Source organism: Salvelinus alpinus, chromosome 5, assembly GCF_045679555.1.
Source record: "Salvelinus alpinus chromosome 5, SLU_Salpinus.1, whole genome shotgun sequence".
In the NCBI taxonomy this organism is placed as follows: domain Eukaryota; kingdom Metazoa; phylum Chordata; class Actinopteri; order Salmoniformes; family Salmonidae; genus Salvelinus; species Salvelinus alpinus.
The window spans coordinates 102199039-102216355 of record NC_092090.1 but is presented as its reverse complement, the minus strand read 5'-3'; the positions used below and the strand labels follow the sequence as shown (position 1 = coordinate 102216355).

General features: G+C 46.9%; 2 protein-coding genes across 3 annotated transcripts in view; both read left to right on the top strand.

Annotated features, from left to right (window-relative positions):
• The window catches only part of LOC139577360 (mitogen-activated protein kinase 1), a 73201-nt gene extending 66162 nt beyond the window's left edge, over positions 1–7039 (top strand). The window contains exon 8 of the mRNA XM_071404419.1: positions 1–7039. This exon is cut by the window's left edge and continues 905 nt beyond it. The gene's annotated coding sequence lies outside the window, so the exon portion shown is untranslated.
• Positions 7040–10416: 3377 nt separating this feature from the next.
• Positions 10417–17317, top strand: part of LOC139577359 (STAM-binding protein-like A) — a 32726-nt gene continuing 25825 nt past the window's right edge. Inside the window, exons 1-3 of one of the 2 annotated variants that reach the window (XM_071404418.1) lie at positions 10417–11628; positions 13433–13648; positions 16927–17002. In XM_071404418.1, the coding sequence (XP_071260519.1) occupies positions 13446–13648; positions 16927–17002 (279 nt within the window). In that variant the 5' untranslated portion in view covers positions 10417–11628; positions 13433–13445. Of the gene's footprint in view, positions 11629–13424; positions 13649–16926; positions 17003–17317 lie in introns of both variants that reach the window. The other variant, XM_071404417.1, reaches the window with a different exon arrangement.

The following is a 17317-nucleotide window of genomic DNA, read 5'->3' as shown; positions in this document are numbered from 1 at the left end:
GTTGTTGGTAGAGAGATGATTCTGACAGTAACACACGCGTTGTTTGACGAAGTAACTAATAATAGAACCCAATTTGAAAAAGTAACGCGTTACTTTACTCTGTTAATCATAAAAGTAATCTGATTACTTATTCTGTTACTCATAAAAGTAATCTGATTACGTATTCTGTTACTCATAAAAGTAATCTGATTACGTAACGCGTTACTTTTGTAACACTGGTTAGGAATCTCCCTCCCAGATAGAACAGAACACGTAGGTTCTCAGACCGACGGACAGCATCAACCTGACCTGTTGAAGCTGTGGTTTACTGTTTAATGATGACCGGTGGTTAGGGAGACATCCAACCTGACCTGTTGAAGCTGTGGTTTACTGTTTAATGATGACCGGTGGTTAGGGAGAAATCCAACCTGACCTGTTGAAGCTGTGGTTTACTGTTTAATGATGACCGGTGGTTAGGGAGAAATCCAACCTGACCTGTTGAAGCTGGGGTTTACTGTTTAATGATGACCGGTGGTTAGGGAGAAATCCAACCTGACCTGTTGAAGCTGTGGTTTACTGTTTAATGATGACCGGTGGTTAGGGAGAAATCCAACCTGACCTGTTGAAGCTGGGGTTTACTGTTTAATGATGACCGGTGGTTAGGGAGAAATCCAACAGGAAGTACAGTGCCTCCTCTCCTCCGTGGTGAATTTCTTTCTCGCTTCTCTTTCTGGGTCTTTGGCCTTGTGACAGTAAGACTGTACCCTTTTGACTGTTAAAAACTCTGTCTACATATTGATAATGACTGGTTGGCTGGGCCCTGTTTCAGCTCCTCCTCCTAACCCCCTGGGCCCTGGTTCAGCTCCTCCTCCTAACCCCCTGGGCCCTGTTTCAGCTCCTCCTCCTAACCCCCTGGGCCCTGTTTCAGCTCCTCCTCCTAACCCCCTGGGCCCTGGTTCAGCTCCTCCTCCTAACCCCCTGGGCCCTGTTTCAGCTCCTCCTCCTAACCCCCTGGGCCCTGTTTCAGCTCCTCCTCCTAACCCCCTGGGCCCTGGTTCAGCTCCTCCTCCTAACCCCCTGGGCCCTGTTTCAGCTCCTCCTCCTAACCCCCTGGGCCCTGGTTCAGCTCCTCCTCCTAACCCCCTGGGCCCTGGTTCAGCTCCTCCTCCTAACCCCCTGGGCCCTGTTTCAGCTCCTCCTCCTAACCCCCTGGGCCCTGGTTCAGCTCCTCCTCCTAACCCCCTGGGCCCTGTTTCAGCTCCTCCTCCTAACCCCCTGGGCCCTGTTTCAGCTCCTCCTCCTAACCCCCTGGGCCCTGTTTCAGCTCCTCCTCCTAACCCCCTGGGCCCTGGTTCAGCTCCTCCTCCTAACCCCCTGGGCCCTGTTTCAGCTCCTCCTCCTAACCCCCTGGGCCCTGTTTCAGCTCCTCCTCCTAACCCCCTGGGCCCTGTTTCAGCTCCTCCTCCAAACCCCCTGGGCCCTGTTTCAGCTCCTCCTCCAAACCCCCTGGGCCCTGTTTCAGCTCCTCCTCCTAACCCCCTGGGCCCTGTTTCAGCTCCTCCTCCTAACCCCCTGGGCCCTGGTTCAGCTCCTCCTCCTAACCCCCTGGGCCCTGGTTCAGCTCCTCCTCCTAACCCCCTGGGCCCTGGTTCAGCTCCTCCTCCTAACCCCCTGGGCCCTGGTTCAGCTCCTCCTCCTAACCCCCTGGGCCCTGTTTCAGCTCCTCCTCCTAACCCCCTGGGCCCTGTTTCAGCTCCTCCTCCTAAACCCCTGGGCCCTGTTTCAGCTCCTCCTCCTAACCCCCTGGGCCCTGTTTCAGCTCCTCCTCCTAACCCCCTGGGCCCTGTTTCAGCTCCTCCTCCTAACCCCCTGGGCCCTGGTTCAGCTCCTCCTCCTAACCCCCTGGGCCCTGGTTCAGCTCCTCCTCCTAACCCCCTGGGCCCTGGTTCAGCTCCTCCTCCTAACCCCCTGGGCCCTGTTTCAGCTCCTCCTCCTAACCCCCTGGGCCCTGGTTCAGCTCCTCCTCCTAACCCCCTGGGCCCTGGTTCAGCTCCTCCTCCTAACCCCCTGGGCCCTGGTTCAGTACGATATGTTGCAGATAGACTACAGCTGATGTTATTCTGTATACTAGGTGTGTTCTACATCATACTGCTCCTTTATATGCATGACCTCTGACCCTGGGTACACTGAAATTAGTTTTGGGGGGGAGTTTTCCTTTAACTATCTTTTTGGTATTTGTTTCATTAGTCCATTGTTGACATAGTCCCAAAATGTTTTCAAGATAGGTCACTTTTGAAAATACAGAAATCAATCTTGAAAACTTGATAGCTGACAAGCAAAACATTTTGGGACTATGTCAACAATGGACTAATGAAACAAATACCAAAAGATGGTTTTGGGGGTGGAGTTTAACTAATCAGATCAAAGCACTTAACAGTGTGTGTGTGCAGTAATATGCTAATTATATGCAGATCAGTGGATCCCAATCAGGTGGCAGCACACATTCACAAATTTAAATATCTCGGAGAGCTCACCCCCTTTTTTTTCTTTTTTTACACCAATTTAATAAACTTGCTTATAATTTCTTGATCTTAAATAAGATTCCCTCTTTTAAAGCAAAAAAAAAACCCATAGGCTATGTATATTATAAATACTGTTTATAATTATATATATTACGTACCTTCATGCTTAAAACAATATACTGACAAACCTACAGAGTACAGAGGCATGAGTCAGATGACATGTACATTATCGTAGCACATTTCTAAATTCAGTCCACTGGAGCCGTTTCAATAGTTTGGATGTTTCAATAGTGTTTATGTATGCAAGTTCCCCTTTAAGATGTCAACACCCGTTGGATCAGAGTGTAACAGCATTATCAATGAGTCCCGTCTGTTGCTCTCTCCTTCCCCGAACTAGAACAACAAACAAGGATTATTAACGGAGGCATTATCAGTAACACAAGATGTTCAGTAACACAAGATGTTCAGTAACTCAAGATGTTCAGTAACTCAAGATGTTCAGTAACACAAGATGTTCAGTAACACAAGATGTTCAGTAACACAAGATGTTCAGTAACTCAAGATGTTCAGTAACACAAGATGTTCAGTAACACAAGATGTTCAGTAACACAAGATGTCTGCATCTCTCTAGATCTAGACGCTTCTCTCCGATGCCAGCGGTCATAGTTCCCTCCGGTCAACAGTTCATGTCTTAGTGTCTTCGTACCTATTTGCTTCAGCTGTCCCTGTTTCACATAACATGTATCACCCGCGTTTAAGTGACATACACAACCATTTCAATGGAAGCTGGCTAGTTGTTAGTGGCTTGAGTTCCTTGATCAGTATTTGAGATGCTCAGAGAGAACATTCTCCATGGCTGCTGCCATTTCACTGGCCATAGTATCTACTACTTTACAAAGTGGCCAAACATCTATTCACATCTCTGCTCCAGTAACTGTCTGTGGAGTTTCACATCTCTGTGGAGTTTCACATCTCTGCTCCTGTAACTGTCTGTGGAGTTTCACATCTCTGCTCCAGTAACTGTCTGTGGAGTTTCACATCTCTGCTCCAGTAACTGTCTGTGGAGTTAAACATCTCTGCTCCAATAACTGTCTGTGGAGTTTCACATCTCTGCTCCAGTAACTGTCTGTGGAGTTTCACATCTCTGCTCCAGTAACTGTCTGTGGAGTTTCACATCTCTGCTCCAGTAACTGTCTGTGGAGTTTCACATCTCTGCTCCAGTAACTGTCTGTGGAGTTTCACATCTCTGCTCCAGTAACTGTCTGTGGAGTTTCACATCTCTGCTCCAGTAACTGTCTGTGGAGTTAAACATCTCTGCTCCAGTAACTGTCTGTGGAGTTTCACATCTCTGCTCCAGTAACTGTCTGTGGAGTTTCACATCTCTGCTCCAGTAACTGTCTGTGGAGTTTCACATCTCTGCTCCAGTAACTGTCTGTGGAGTTTCACATCTCTGCTCCAGTAACTGTCTGTGGAGTTTCACATCTCTGCTCCAGTAACTGTCTGTGGAGTTTCATGCGACACCTATCAGACTTCATACCAAGTCATTAAGTCACCAAGTCTAATGCCAAGTCTAGAGCTCCCAGCTCATTGGTTGAGATGCTCAAAGAGAACATTCTCCATGTAGTGTAGGTCTACCCCTTTGATTGCACTTGCTTTTTCTATATAATGTTACAATGCCTTGTATATAACGTTACAATGCCTTGTATATAACGTTACAATGGCATCAACGACGTAAAAATGCCTTCTATAAAACGTTACAATGCCATAATGGGACATAGTGTCTACTGGCTCAATATGTCCACACAGAGAGCCAGATAGGTGGATGACATTAAGGGGTAACATTACAATGCCATGGGACCTTCAGGTCCACTTAGGACTAGACGTCTGCTGCACAGCATTACAGGCCCTTAACCCACCTACAGAAGGCAACTACAGGCCCTTAACCCACCTACAGAAGGCAACTACAGGCCCTTAACCCACCTACAGAAGGCAACTACAGGCCCTTAACCCACCTACAGAAGGCAACTACAGGCCCTTAACCCACCTACAGAAGGCAACTACAGGCCCTTAACCCACCTACAGAAGGCAACTACAGGCCCTTAACCCACCTACAGAAGGCAACTACAGGCCCTTAACCCACCTACAGAAGGCAACTACAGGCCCTTAACCCACCTACAGAAGGCAGCAGCTGTAACAGCCACTGGCCATAACCCCCTGCTGATCGCTTGATCAATCTATCCAAAAGTATGTGGACACCCCTTCAAATGAGTGAATTCGGCTATTTCAGTCACACCCATTGCTGACAGGTGTATAAAATCGAGCACACGGCCATGCAATCTCCATAGACAAACATTAGAAGTAGCATGGCCTTACTGAAGAGCTCAGTGACTTTCAACGTGGCACCGTCATAGGATGCCACCTTTCCAACAAGTCAGTTCGTCAAATTTCTGCCCTGCTAGAGCTGCCCCGGTCAACTGTAAGTGCTGTTATTGTGAAGTGGAAACGTCTCGGAGCAACAACGGCTCAGCCGCGAAGTGGTAGGCCACACAAGCTCCCCGGTTGCAATACTCACTACCGAGTTCCAAACTGCCTCTGGAAGCAACGTCAGCACAAGAACTGTTCGTTGGGAGCTTCATGAAATGGGTTTGAAATGCACACAAGACTAAGATCACCATGTGTATTAACACGCGTGTCGGCTGGAGGGGTGTAAAGCTCTCCGCCATTGGAATCTGGAGCCGTGGAAATGCGTTTTCTTGGGCGATGAATTACACTTCACCATCTGGCAGTCCGACGGATGAATCTGGGGATCCGACGGACGAAAACCTGATTGGCCTGCACAGAGCCCTGACCTCAACCCCATCGAACACAGTTGGGTTGAATTGGACCGCCGACTGCGAGCCAGGCCTAATCACCCAACAACAGAGCCCGACCTCACTAATGCGCTTGTGGCTGAATGGAAGCAAGTCCCAGCAGAAATGTTCCAACATCTAGTGGAAAGCCTTCCCAGAAGAGTGGAGGCTGTTATAGCAGCAAAGGGGGGTCCAACTCCATATTAATGCCCATGATTTTAGAATGAGATGTTTGACAAGCAGGTGTCCACATACTTTTGTAAGTAATATATCTATCTCTATTGATCTACCCTATCCCCTACCTATCCTCTTCTACCTAGTAAGATGTAAGCTTGTATCGATCTGCTTCAGAGTCTGAGTCGGTCCGTGTTGCCTGTCTGGTTCTTTGTGCCTTTCTTCTTAACGGGCTTGAACTCCAAAATGTTTTGTGCAGCTTTGTTTAGCTGGGGGTCCGTTGTGATTGCAGTATATTCTGTATGTTTAAGGGAAGGTTTTTCACAAGTCTCACTGAGTATGTTGTACTTCTACGATTAGTTATGGTTCTGTTGCCGAAGCTTTGTGATTCTGTACTGAAAAAGATGAAGACTGAATTGTATTTTTTGCTTTACTTTAACCTCCACCCTGTTCTTTACCTAGGTCTGGGCGGGGTGTCTCCACCCTGTTCTTTACCTCGGTCTGGACGGGGTGTCTCCACCCTGTTCTTTACCTCGGTCTGGGTGGGGTGTCTCCACCCTGTTCTTTACCTCGGTCTGGGCGGGGTGTCTCCACCCTGTTCTTTACCTCGGTCTGGGTGGGGTGTCTCCACCCTGTTCTTTACCTGGTCTGGGTGGGGTGTCTCCACCCTGTTCTTTACCTCGGTCTGGGCGGTGTCTCCACCCTGTTCTTTACCTCGGTCTGGGCGGGGTCTCCACCCTGTTCTTTACCTCGGTCTGGGCGGGGTGTCTCCACCCTGTTCTTTACCTCGGTCTGGGCGGGGTCTCCACCCTGTTCTTTACCTCGGTCTGGGCGGGGTGTCTCCACCCTGTTCTTTACCCCGGTCTGGGCGGGGTGTCTCCACCCTGTTCTTTACCTGGTCTGGGCGGGGTGTCTCCACCCTGTTCTTTACCTGGTCTGGGCGGGGTGTCTCCACCCTGTTCTTTACCTGGTCTGGGCGGGGTGTCTCCACCCTGTTCTTTACCTCGGTCTGGGGGGGGTGTCTCCACCCTGTTCTTTACCCTGGTCTGGGGGGGTGTCTCCACCCCCTTTCTTTTTGCCTTTTATTTATTTCTTTTTTTTAATGTTTTGTGCAAAAATATTTTTTATTGTAAAATTAATGTTATGTTTCTATCTAATATTAATCTTGAATAAGACTTGTTGCCATGAATTGAAATACTCTTATGTTTTGAGCAGTAGAAAATCTTTGAATTTCACTTCATTCAAGCTATAAAAAAAAGAAAAACACCAAAAATATGAAGTTTCATGTATTTTCGGTTGGTTGTGTTTTTGAGGGTAGTATTGGTAACTAAACCAGGTTATGGTAGGGGGAGGTTTAAACCAACCCTTCAAGGTCTGTGAATATTGCCATCTGTCATGCCAGAGAACAAACCATTTCTGCTAATGTTGAAGATGACTGCCATTTATTAAACAATATCAAGCTTGTTATTTTGCATCTCTGCCATGTAACCTATAAAATAAATACACTGTATCCTATGTGTCTTGGGTCTTCTTTGGAAACGAAAACACAATTCAGTCTTTTTCATTAAGTCCCTGGCTTCTGGTCCCTGGTCAAAAGGCTGCAACCCCAGAATGAGAGGATTTCTGAATCTCTTCCTACGTGACATGATCAGGGCCTTTTCATTTGAATCAGAGGAAGGTTATGCTACTTGGGATGTTCCTAATGCAGTATGTTATTGAGTTGTATCCCCTTTTGCCTTCAGAACAGCCTCAATTCGTCAGGGTATGGACTCTACAAGGTCTCTAAAGCGTTCCACAGGGATGCTGGCCCATGTTGACTCCAATGCTTCCCACAGTTGTGTCAAGTTGGCTGGATGTCCTTTGGGTGGTGGACCATTCTTGATACACACGGGAAACTGTTAAGTGTGAAAAACCCTCTACCATAACCCCGTTCAAAGACACTTAAATATTTTGTCTTGCCTGCTCACCCTCTGAATGGCACACATACACAATCTGTCTCTCAATTGTCTCAAGGCTTAAACATCCTTCTTTAACCTGTCTCCCGTTCATCAAATTTATTTAAATCAATGAAATGTATTTATATAGCCCTTCTTACATCAGCTGATATCTCAAAGTGCTGTACAGAAACCCAGCCTAAAACCCCAAACAGCAAGCAATGCAGATGTAGAAGAACGGTGGCTAGGAAAAACTCCCTAGAAAGGTCAAAACCTAGGAAGAAACCTAGAAAAGGACGAAGCTAAGAGGGGTGGCCAGTCCTCTTCTGGCTGTGCCGGGTGGAGATTATAACAGAACATGGCCAAGATGTTCAAATGTTCATAGATGACCAGCAGGGTCAAATAATAATAATCACAGTAGTTGTCGAGGGTGCAACAAGTCAGCACCTCAGGAGTAAATGTCAGTTGGCTTTTCATAGCCGATCATTAAGAGTATCTCTACCGCTCCTGCTGTCTCTAGAGAGTTGAAAACAGCAGGTCTGGGACAGGTAGCACGTCCGGTGAACAGGTCAGGGTTCCATAGCCGCAGGCAGAACAGTTGAAACTGGAGCAGCAGCACGGCCAGGTGGACTGGGGACAGCAAGGAGTCATCATGCCAGGTAGTCCTGAGGCATGGTCCTAGGGCTCAGGTCCTCCGAGAGAGAGAAAGAGAGAATTTGAGAGAGCATCCCTAAATTCACAGTACACCGGATAAGACAGGAGAAGTACTCCAGATATAACAGACTGACCCTAGCCCCCCGACACGCAAACTACTGCAGCATAAATACTGGAGGTTGAGACAGGAGGGGTCAGGAGACACTTTGTCCCCATCCGATGATACCCCCGGATAGGGCCAAATAGGCAGGATATAACCCCACCCACTTTGCCAAAGCACAGCCCCCACACCACTAGAGGGATATCTAATTAATATACACTGATTGATGTGGATTTAACAAGTGACATCAATAAGGGATCATAGCGTTCACCTGGAATCACCTGGTCAGTCTGGCATGGATAGAGTTCCTAATGTTTTGTTCACTCCGTATACTACTACTATACCACAATGTAATTACAATAGCATTCACCAAACTGATCCCCTGTTATCGACATGTCCGCCTCTCAGCAGATTGTACATATGTAGGGCAGACGACCTGGCTGAAGGTCTGTCTCTCTCTGCATGTCTCTGTGAGTTGGTGAAATCTCATCCTTGAAGCTGTTCTATGATGTGCCTCCCCCCCACCCCTACTGTAGATGAGGCTGTTCCATGATGTGCCTCCCCCCCACTGTAGATGAAGCTGTTCTATGATGTGCCCCCCCCCACCCCTACTGTAGATGAGGCTGTTCTATGATGTGCCTCCCCCCCACCCCTACTGTAGATGAGGCTGTTCTATGATGTGCCCCCCCCCCACCCCTACTGTAGATGAGGCTGTTCTATGATGTGCCCCCCCCCCCTTCCTGCTCTAGATGAAGCTGTTCTATGATGTGCCCCTCCCCCCACCCCTACTGTAGATGAGGCTGTTCTATGATGTGCCCCCCCCCCTACTGTAGATGAGGCTGTTCTATGATGTGCCTCCCCCCCACCCCTACTGTAGATGAGGCTGTTCTATGATGTGCCCCCCCCCCCTGCTCTAGATGGGGCTGTTCTATGATGTGCCTCCCCCCTACTGTAGATGAGGCTGTTCTATGATGTGCCTCCCCCCACCCCTACTGTAGATGAGGCTGTTCCATGATGTGCCTCCCCCCCACCCCTACTGTAGATGAGGCTGTTCTATGATGTGCCCCCCCCCCCCACCCCTACTGTAGATGAGGCTGTTCTATGATGTGCCCCCCCCCACCCCTACTGTAGATGAGGCTGTTCTATGATGTGCCCCCCCCCACCCCTACTGTAGATGAGGCTGTTCCTTGATGTTGCTGTAGCTGATCACTGTTTACACCTGGGCCTGTAGCTCTTTTCAAGGCTCTTGGTTTTCAAGGCTCTTGGTTGGCAAGGTAACAGGCAATGTGTACTCTACCAGCTTTCAGAAGAGTGAATGGGAAGAATAACACAGGAGAGGAAAAGAAGGAAGAGAAGGGAGGATAGTCGCTCTGAGCAGAGTGAATGGGAAGAATAACACAGGAGAGGAAGAGAAGGAAGAGAAGGGAGGATAGTCGCTCTGAGCAGAGTGAATGGGAAGAATAACACAGGAGAGGAAGAGAAGGAAGAGAAGGGAGGATAGTCGCTCTGAGCAGAGTGAATGGGAAGAATAACACAGGAGAGGAAGAGAAGGGAGGATAGTCGCTCTGAGCAGAGTGAATGGGAAGAATAAGACGGGAGAGGAAGAGAAGGAAGAGAAGGGAGAATTGTCGCTCTGAGCAGAGTGAATGGGAAGTATAACACAGGAGAGGAAGAGAAGGGAGGATAGTCGCTCTGAGCAGAGTGAATGGGAAGTATAACACAGGAGAGGAAGAGAAGGAAGAGAAGGGAGGATTGTCGCTCTGAGCAGAGTGAATGGGAAGTATAACACAGGAGAGGAAGAGAAGGGAGGATAGTCGCTCTGAGCAGAGTGAATGGGAAGTATAACACAGGAGAGGAAGAGGAGGAAGAGAAGGGAGGATAATCGCTCTGAGCAGAGTGAATGGGAAGAATAAGACGGGAGATGGGCATAACTGACTAAAGGAGAATAGTTTCAACTCCGTGGTCTGTTAGAGGGCTGATGGTTGATGTGGCAGCAGGGTGATGTCCTTGACTACACACTGACACAGAGCGCTTATCTGTCTATGTGAAGACACTAGAGAGAGTGATGGATTTCATTTAATCCAGGTGGCTACACTCCTCACCCAGTTCGCTTTATTTTTATAAAATATTACACTGGATCTTTCTTGAATAAGTTCCTCCATTTCTTTTTGTTTTTCCTCTAACTTATTCTGTGCCTCGATGGTACAGTTTTTATTGCTATCTAACTGTACTGTTAGTCCTTCCATTTCCTTTGTTAATATGGACTCTTTTGATCTAAATTGCTTTTTTTTATAGATGAGTACTGAATTGCATGTTCTCTAAAGGCACATTTAAAAGTGTCCCATACAATAAGGGGATCTGCTGTACCTATGTTATGTCTGAAAAAGTCAGTTATAAATTATTCTGTCCTAGTTCTAAACAATTTATCATCTAGTAGGCTTTGATTAAATTTCCAATATCCTCGCCCACGTAGAAAATTCTGTAAGAGTAATATATATGACAATTATGTGATATGTGATGATCTGACCGCATTCTGTCCCCTATCAACACCTTTTAAACTTTTGGTGCCAGAGAGAATGGTATAAGAAAGTAGTCAAGACGACTAGCTTGATTAAGCCTCCGCCATGTATATCTCACTAGGTCAGGATATTAAACATCCGCCATGTATATCTCACTAGGTCAGGGTATTAAACCTCCGCCATGTATATCTCACTAGGTCAGGGTATTTAAGCCTCCACATATCCACTAATTCCAATATATCCATGACATTCATGATTTCCTTAAGTGCCTGAAGGTAATAGTTTGTAGTGTGATTTCCTTTCCGGTCCATAGAGGTATTTAAGACCGTATTAAAATCTCCCACCATAATAATAGACTCTAGTGTTGCTTGTAGAGTTGATAAATTCTGATATATATTTTAAAAGAAGCTTTGATCAACATTATTCGGACCGTATAGGTTAATAAGCCATATCTGTTTATTGTCCAATAGCATATTTAAAATAATCCGTCTACCTTGATGATCTGTTTGAACAATTTGCACATTTCGATCAAAATTACTTTTAATTAATACCATCACATCAATGTTAATGCTTAGACAATCAATGTCATATATCATCAATAAATACAGAAAACAACACCTTTCTTCTGTTACGTAGAGCACTTTTATTTTGCCGAAATTCCATGACCCGGAAGTACATTTTTTGTGTTGCTGACGAGACGCTGGTGGAGATGCGGAAGTAGACGGTTGTAACAATTAGCCACCTTGCTAGCTAATTATTTACTTAACTGAAGATTTACTTGATAAAGACAACGATAAATTGGTCCCGAATTGAATGATATACCCTTTGATACGTATTTGTTGGTGAAACCTACATACTTCATCGCTCAACTAGGTGGGAATTTGAAAACAATCGAACGTAAGTTAGTTTTGCTAAGCTACTAGCTAGTGTTAGAACTGCTTGCAAATCAATCTTATCCCTGCAATTCATGTTTTTCATCATGGATGATGGTGAAACATGTCCATCTAGCATGCATCAAGTGTACGGGTAACTTCAAATCGGTCATGGCTGGCTAGCTAGCTAGCTAGCTAGTTGCCCATACGGGTTAACTTCAAATCGGTCATGGCTAGCTAGCTAGTTAGCCTCCCAAACATATGATATGGATTGAGAAGTTGGCTAGCTACAGATTCATCATGCTCACACGTTTTCTGTTGGCTAGATAGTCCAACGTCGTGGGAAAAAACACTAATGTTTATGCACATAGTACTTAATAATATACATAAGAATACTTAATTGTGGAAACTTTATAACAATGTGTATTATCAGGGAGAGGCTTTATGGCCACGCCTGTTGTCTGTAGGTCGCACAGGTAGAGGTTAGTCTCTACTTTTATCAAATGTTTAAAAAAAATAATTTAAAAAACAACAACATTTGGCTGCCTAAGACCGATTTGAGCCGGTCGGTCACATATTTAAATGATTTTCCATATAAGGCTTAAACATATATTTAGATATCTGCAGGGTTTTTTCTACATAGAAATGTCTTGGGTGGGCCGCCTAAGTGGTTTCTTTCGGGCCACCTATGTCTAAACAGATTTGTGTGTGTATATATATATATATATGAACCTAAAGTATGTAGAAAAGATAGTGGACCTATGTACACTACCGTTCAAAAGTTTGGAATCACGAAGACATGTCCTTGTTTTTTAAAGAAAAGCCCTTTTTTTGTCCTTTTAAAATAACGTCAAATCAGAAATACAGTGTAGACAGCGTTATCAATGAGATCATCTTTGAAAACTAACAAACAACTAAATCAAAGCTAGACAGTCAGGGAGAATATACAATGAAACAAATGTTGCATTCAGGAGTATTTTTGTCATGGCATGGGGCCCCCTTTGATTTTGTTATAATGTTTGAGTCACTCGGATGGTATTAGCCATGGCAAAAAGTGTAGAATTGAAGGGAATTTGCTATAAAACTGCACATTGTTCTCATAGCAAAATGTGTAGAATTGTTCTGCTGTGACGGGAGCTGTGACTGGACTGCTCCACCTCTGGAGATGAGCCCCAGGGCCCCTCTGCACCATGTTCAGTTGGGGCTGCTGCTTTTAGTTGTATCCAACTAACAGCACTACACCGTATTCCAGACAATGCCTGACCAGTGTAGTGTACACTGTGACCAGATCTTCAGTCCAATTCTCAGTGAGGCCACTGCTCCACGTGTATCACCGCTGAGGTTATTGTCTAGATGAAAACCAAGATACTTGGTCGTTGATACCACTGGTTCTTCCTGTCCTTCTTGGATGAGTGGTGCAGGTTGTGGAGGGTCTCTTGAAAACATCTGGATTTCCACAGACTTTTTTGGGGTGTTTTATTAAATAGATCACAACATTTCCTTTGCAACTTTGTATTGTATACACAGTCGATGACGTGGCACGCAACCATTGGTTGTTGCCTCGACCTTAGCTGTGGAACGCCCTCCTCCTTGACAAGTGCCGATGTAAACCAGAGTTTAATCAATACTTTTGATTCATTGATTAAGTCCCTGTCAGGTGTGTAGGGGAGATGGGTGGAGCCCCAGCCAGCTGTGCTGATGTTCAGCTAGTTAAAAATAGTGCACTATATATATATATATATATATATATATATATATATAAAAAATATATATAGGGTGCAATTTCTGAAGCGGACTAACAGAGGTTTGATTTCCTGTCAGGTGTGTAGGAGGAAGGTCCTGATGGCAGACCACACGGATGTCAGCCTGCCCCCTGAGGACCGTGTCCGTGCCCTGACCAAGAAGGGCAGCTCTGTGGACGTGAACGAGGACGTTCCTCCCCGGAGGTACTTCAGGTCAGGCGTGGAGATGATCCGTATGGCCAACACCTACACCGAGGAGGGCAACGCCGAGCACGCCTTCGTACTCTACAACAAGTACATCACGTAAGTTGAGTTGGTGGAAGTAGGCCGCTGATGAAGGTGTTGTCAAGATGGCCGTCGTGTCACAAGACAGAGAACCCAAGATGAAGTGTCAGTGGGGGAGGAAGCTGTAATTGTCAAATGGCAGTGTGTTGCCGGTTACATAAGCCAGGCATATCTCTCCCTGGGGACGTTTGTTTATGGTAGTATTGGGGACAATGTACCATCTTGTCTGCAACCCAATAAACTATCATGTTGAGATCAGCTGTAGAGACTAGATCCAGATAAAATGCCTCAGTCACAAATGAATGGGAAGTATGGGCCTCATCTGCAATACACAGCAGGTGCCCTGGGAAGTGACCTCATCTGCAATACACAGCAGGTGCCCTGGGAAGTGACCTCATCTGAAATACACAGCAGGTGCCCTGGGAAGTGACCTCATCTGAAATACACAGCAGGTGCCCTGGGAAGTGACCTCATCTGAAATACACAGCAGGTGCCCTGGGAAGTGACCTCATCTGAAATACACAGCAGGTGCACTGGGAAGTGACCTCATCTGAACATAAAGCATTATGCTATCACAAGTCAGGAATATGAATCAATCAAATGTATTTATAAAGCCCTTTTTAGCCCTTTCACTTTGTGACATCAGCTGATATCTCAAAGTGCTGTACAGAAACTCAGCCTAAAACCCCAAACAGCAAGCAATGCAGATGTAGAAGCATGGTGGCGAGGAAAAACTCCCTTTAAAAGGCAGGAACCAAGGAAGAAACCTAGAGAGGAGCCAGGCTCTGAGGGGTGGCCAGTCCTCTTCAGTCTTTGCCGGGTGGAAATTATAAAAGTATATAATGGCCATCAAGGCCAGATTGTTCTTCAAGATGTTCAAATGTTCATAGATGACCAGCAGGGTCAAATAATAATCACAGTGGTTGTAGAGGGTGCAACAGGTCAGCACCTCAGGAGTAAATGTCAGTTGGCTTTTCATAGCCAATCATTCAGAGGTTGAGACAGCAGGGAGGAAAGGAGAGGGAGAGAGTTGAATACAGCAGGTCTTGGACAGGTAGCACATCCGGTGAACAGGTCAGTGTTCCGTAGCCGCAGGCAGAACAGTTGAAACTGGAGCAGCAGCATGACCAGGTGGACTGGGGACAGCAAGGAGTCATCAGGCCAGGTAGTCCTGAGCCATGGTCCTAGAGTTCAGGTCCTCTGGGAGGAGAGAGAGAGAGATGGGAGAATTAGAGGGAGCATACTTAAGTTCACACAGGAGACCAGATAGGACAGGAGAACCACTCCAGATAGGACAGGAGAAACACTCCAGATAGGACAGGAGAACCACTCCAGATAGGACAGGAGAAACACTCCAGATAGGACAGGAGAAACACTCCAGATAGGACAGGAGAAACACTCCAGATCGGACAGGAGAAACACTCCAGATAGGACAGGAGAAACACTCCAGATAGGACAGGAGAAACACTCCAGATAGGACAGGAGAAACACTCCAGATAGGACAGGAGAAACACTCCAGATAGGACAGGAGAAACACTCCAGATAGGACAGACTGACACTCCAGATAGGACAGACTGACACTCCAGATAGGACAGACTGACACTCCAGATAGGACAGGAGAAACACTCCAGATAGGACAGGAGAAACACTCCAGATAGGACAGGAGAAACACTCCAGATAGGACAGGAGAAACACTCCAGATAGGACAGGAGAAACACTCCAGATAGGACAGGAGAAACACTCCAGATCGGACAGGAGAAACACTCCAGATCGGACAGGAGAAACACTCCAGATCGGACAGGAGAAACACTCCAGATAGGACAGGAGAAACACTCCAGATAGGACAGGAGAAACACTCCAGATAGGACAGGAGAAACACTCCAGATCGGACAGGAGAAACACTCCAGATCGGACAGGAGAAACACTCCAGATCGGACAGGAGAAACACTCCAGATCGGACAGGAGAAACACTCCAGATCGGACAGGAGAAACACTCCAGATCGGACAGGAGAAACACTCCAGATCGGACAGGAGAAACACTCCAGATCGGACAGGAGAAACACTCCAGATCGGACAGGAGAAACACTCCAGATCGGACAGGAGAAACACTCCAGATAGGACAGGAGAAACACTCCAGATAGGACGGGAGTAACACTCCAGATAGGACGGGAGAAACACTCCAGATAGGACGGGAGAAACACTCCAGATAGGACGGGAGAAACACTCCAGATAGGACGGGAGAAACACTCCAGATAGGACGGGAGAAACACTCCAGATAGGACAGGATAAACACTCCAGATAGGACAGACTGACACTTGCCCCCTGGCACAGACTATTGCACCATAGATACTGGAGACTGAGACAAGGGGGGGTCGGGGGACACTGTGGCCTTGTCCGGCGATACCCCCGAACAGGGCCAACCAGGCAGGATATAACCCCACCCACTTTGCCAAAGCACAGCCCCCACACCACTAGAGGGATATCAACAGACCACCAACCTTCTACCCTGAGACAAGGCCGAGTATAGCCCACAAAGATCTCCTTCATCCTGCGAGCCCAAGGGGGCGCAAAACTGGACAGGAAGATCACGTCAGTGACTCAGCCCCCGTAATAGATTCAGAGGCAGAGAATCCCAGTGGAGAGAGGAGAGCCGGCCAGGCAGAGACAGCAAGGGAGGTTCGTTGCTCCAGAGCCTTTCCGTTCACCTTCACACCCCTGGGCCAGACTACACTCCATCATAGGACCTACTGAAGAGATGAGTCTTCAGTAAAGACTTAAAGGTTGAGACCGAGTCTGCGTCTCTCACATGGGTAGGCAGACCGTTCCATAAAAATGGAGATCTATAGGAGAAAGCCCTGCCTCCAGCTGTTTGCTTAGAAATTCTAGGGACCGTTAGGAGGCCTGCGTCTTGTGACCGTAGCGTACGTGTAGGTATGTACGGCAGGACCAAATCGGAAAGATAGGTAGGAGCAAGCCCATGTAATGCTTTGTAGGTTAACAGTAAAACCTTGAAATCAGCCCTTGCCTTAACAGGAAGCCAGTGTAGGGAGGCTAGCACTGGAGTAATATGATCAAATTTGTTGGTTCTAGTCAGGATTCTAGCAGCCGTGTTTAGCACTAACTGAAGTTTATTTAGCGCTTTATCCGGGTAGCCGGAAAGTAGAGCATTGCAGTAGTCTAATCTAGAAGTGACAAAAGCATGGATTAGTTTTAATATATCATTTTTAGTCAAAAAGTTTCATATTTCTGCAATGTTATGAAGATGTGTTTCTGTTTATCATCATGCTTCTATTCAGGCTCTTCATTGAGAAGCTTCCTAAACATAGAGATTACAAAACAGCCAACATTCCAGAGAAGAAGGACACCTTGAAGGTACCATTCCAAATTCTAACTGTTTCACACTCCAGTCCTCCAGTACCCCCAACCCTGGTCCTCCGGTACTCCCCAACAGCCCAACCCTGGTCCTCCAGGTTGGAGGGGTACCGGAGGACCAGGGTTGGGCTGTTGGGGGGTACCGGAGGACCAGGGTTGGGCTGTTGGGGGGTACCGGAGGACATGGGTTGGGCTGTCAGGAGGACCAGGGTTGGGCTGTCAGGGGTACCGGAGGACCAGGGTTGGGCTGTTGGGGGGTACCGGAGGACCAGGGTTGGGCTGTTGGGGGGTACCGGAGGACATGGGTTGGGCTGT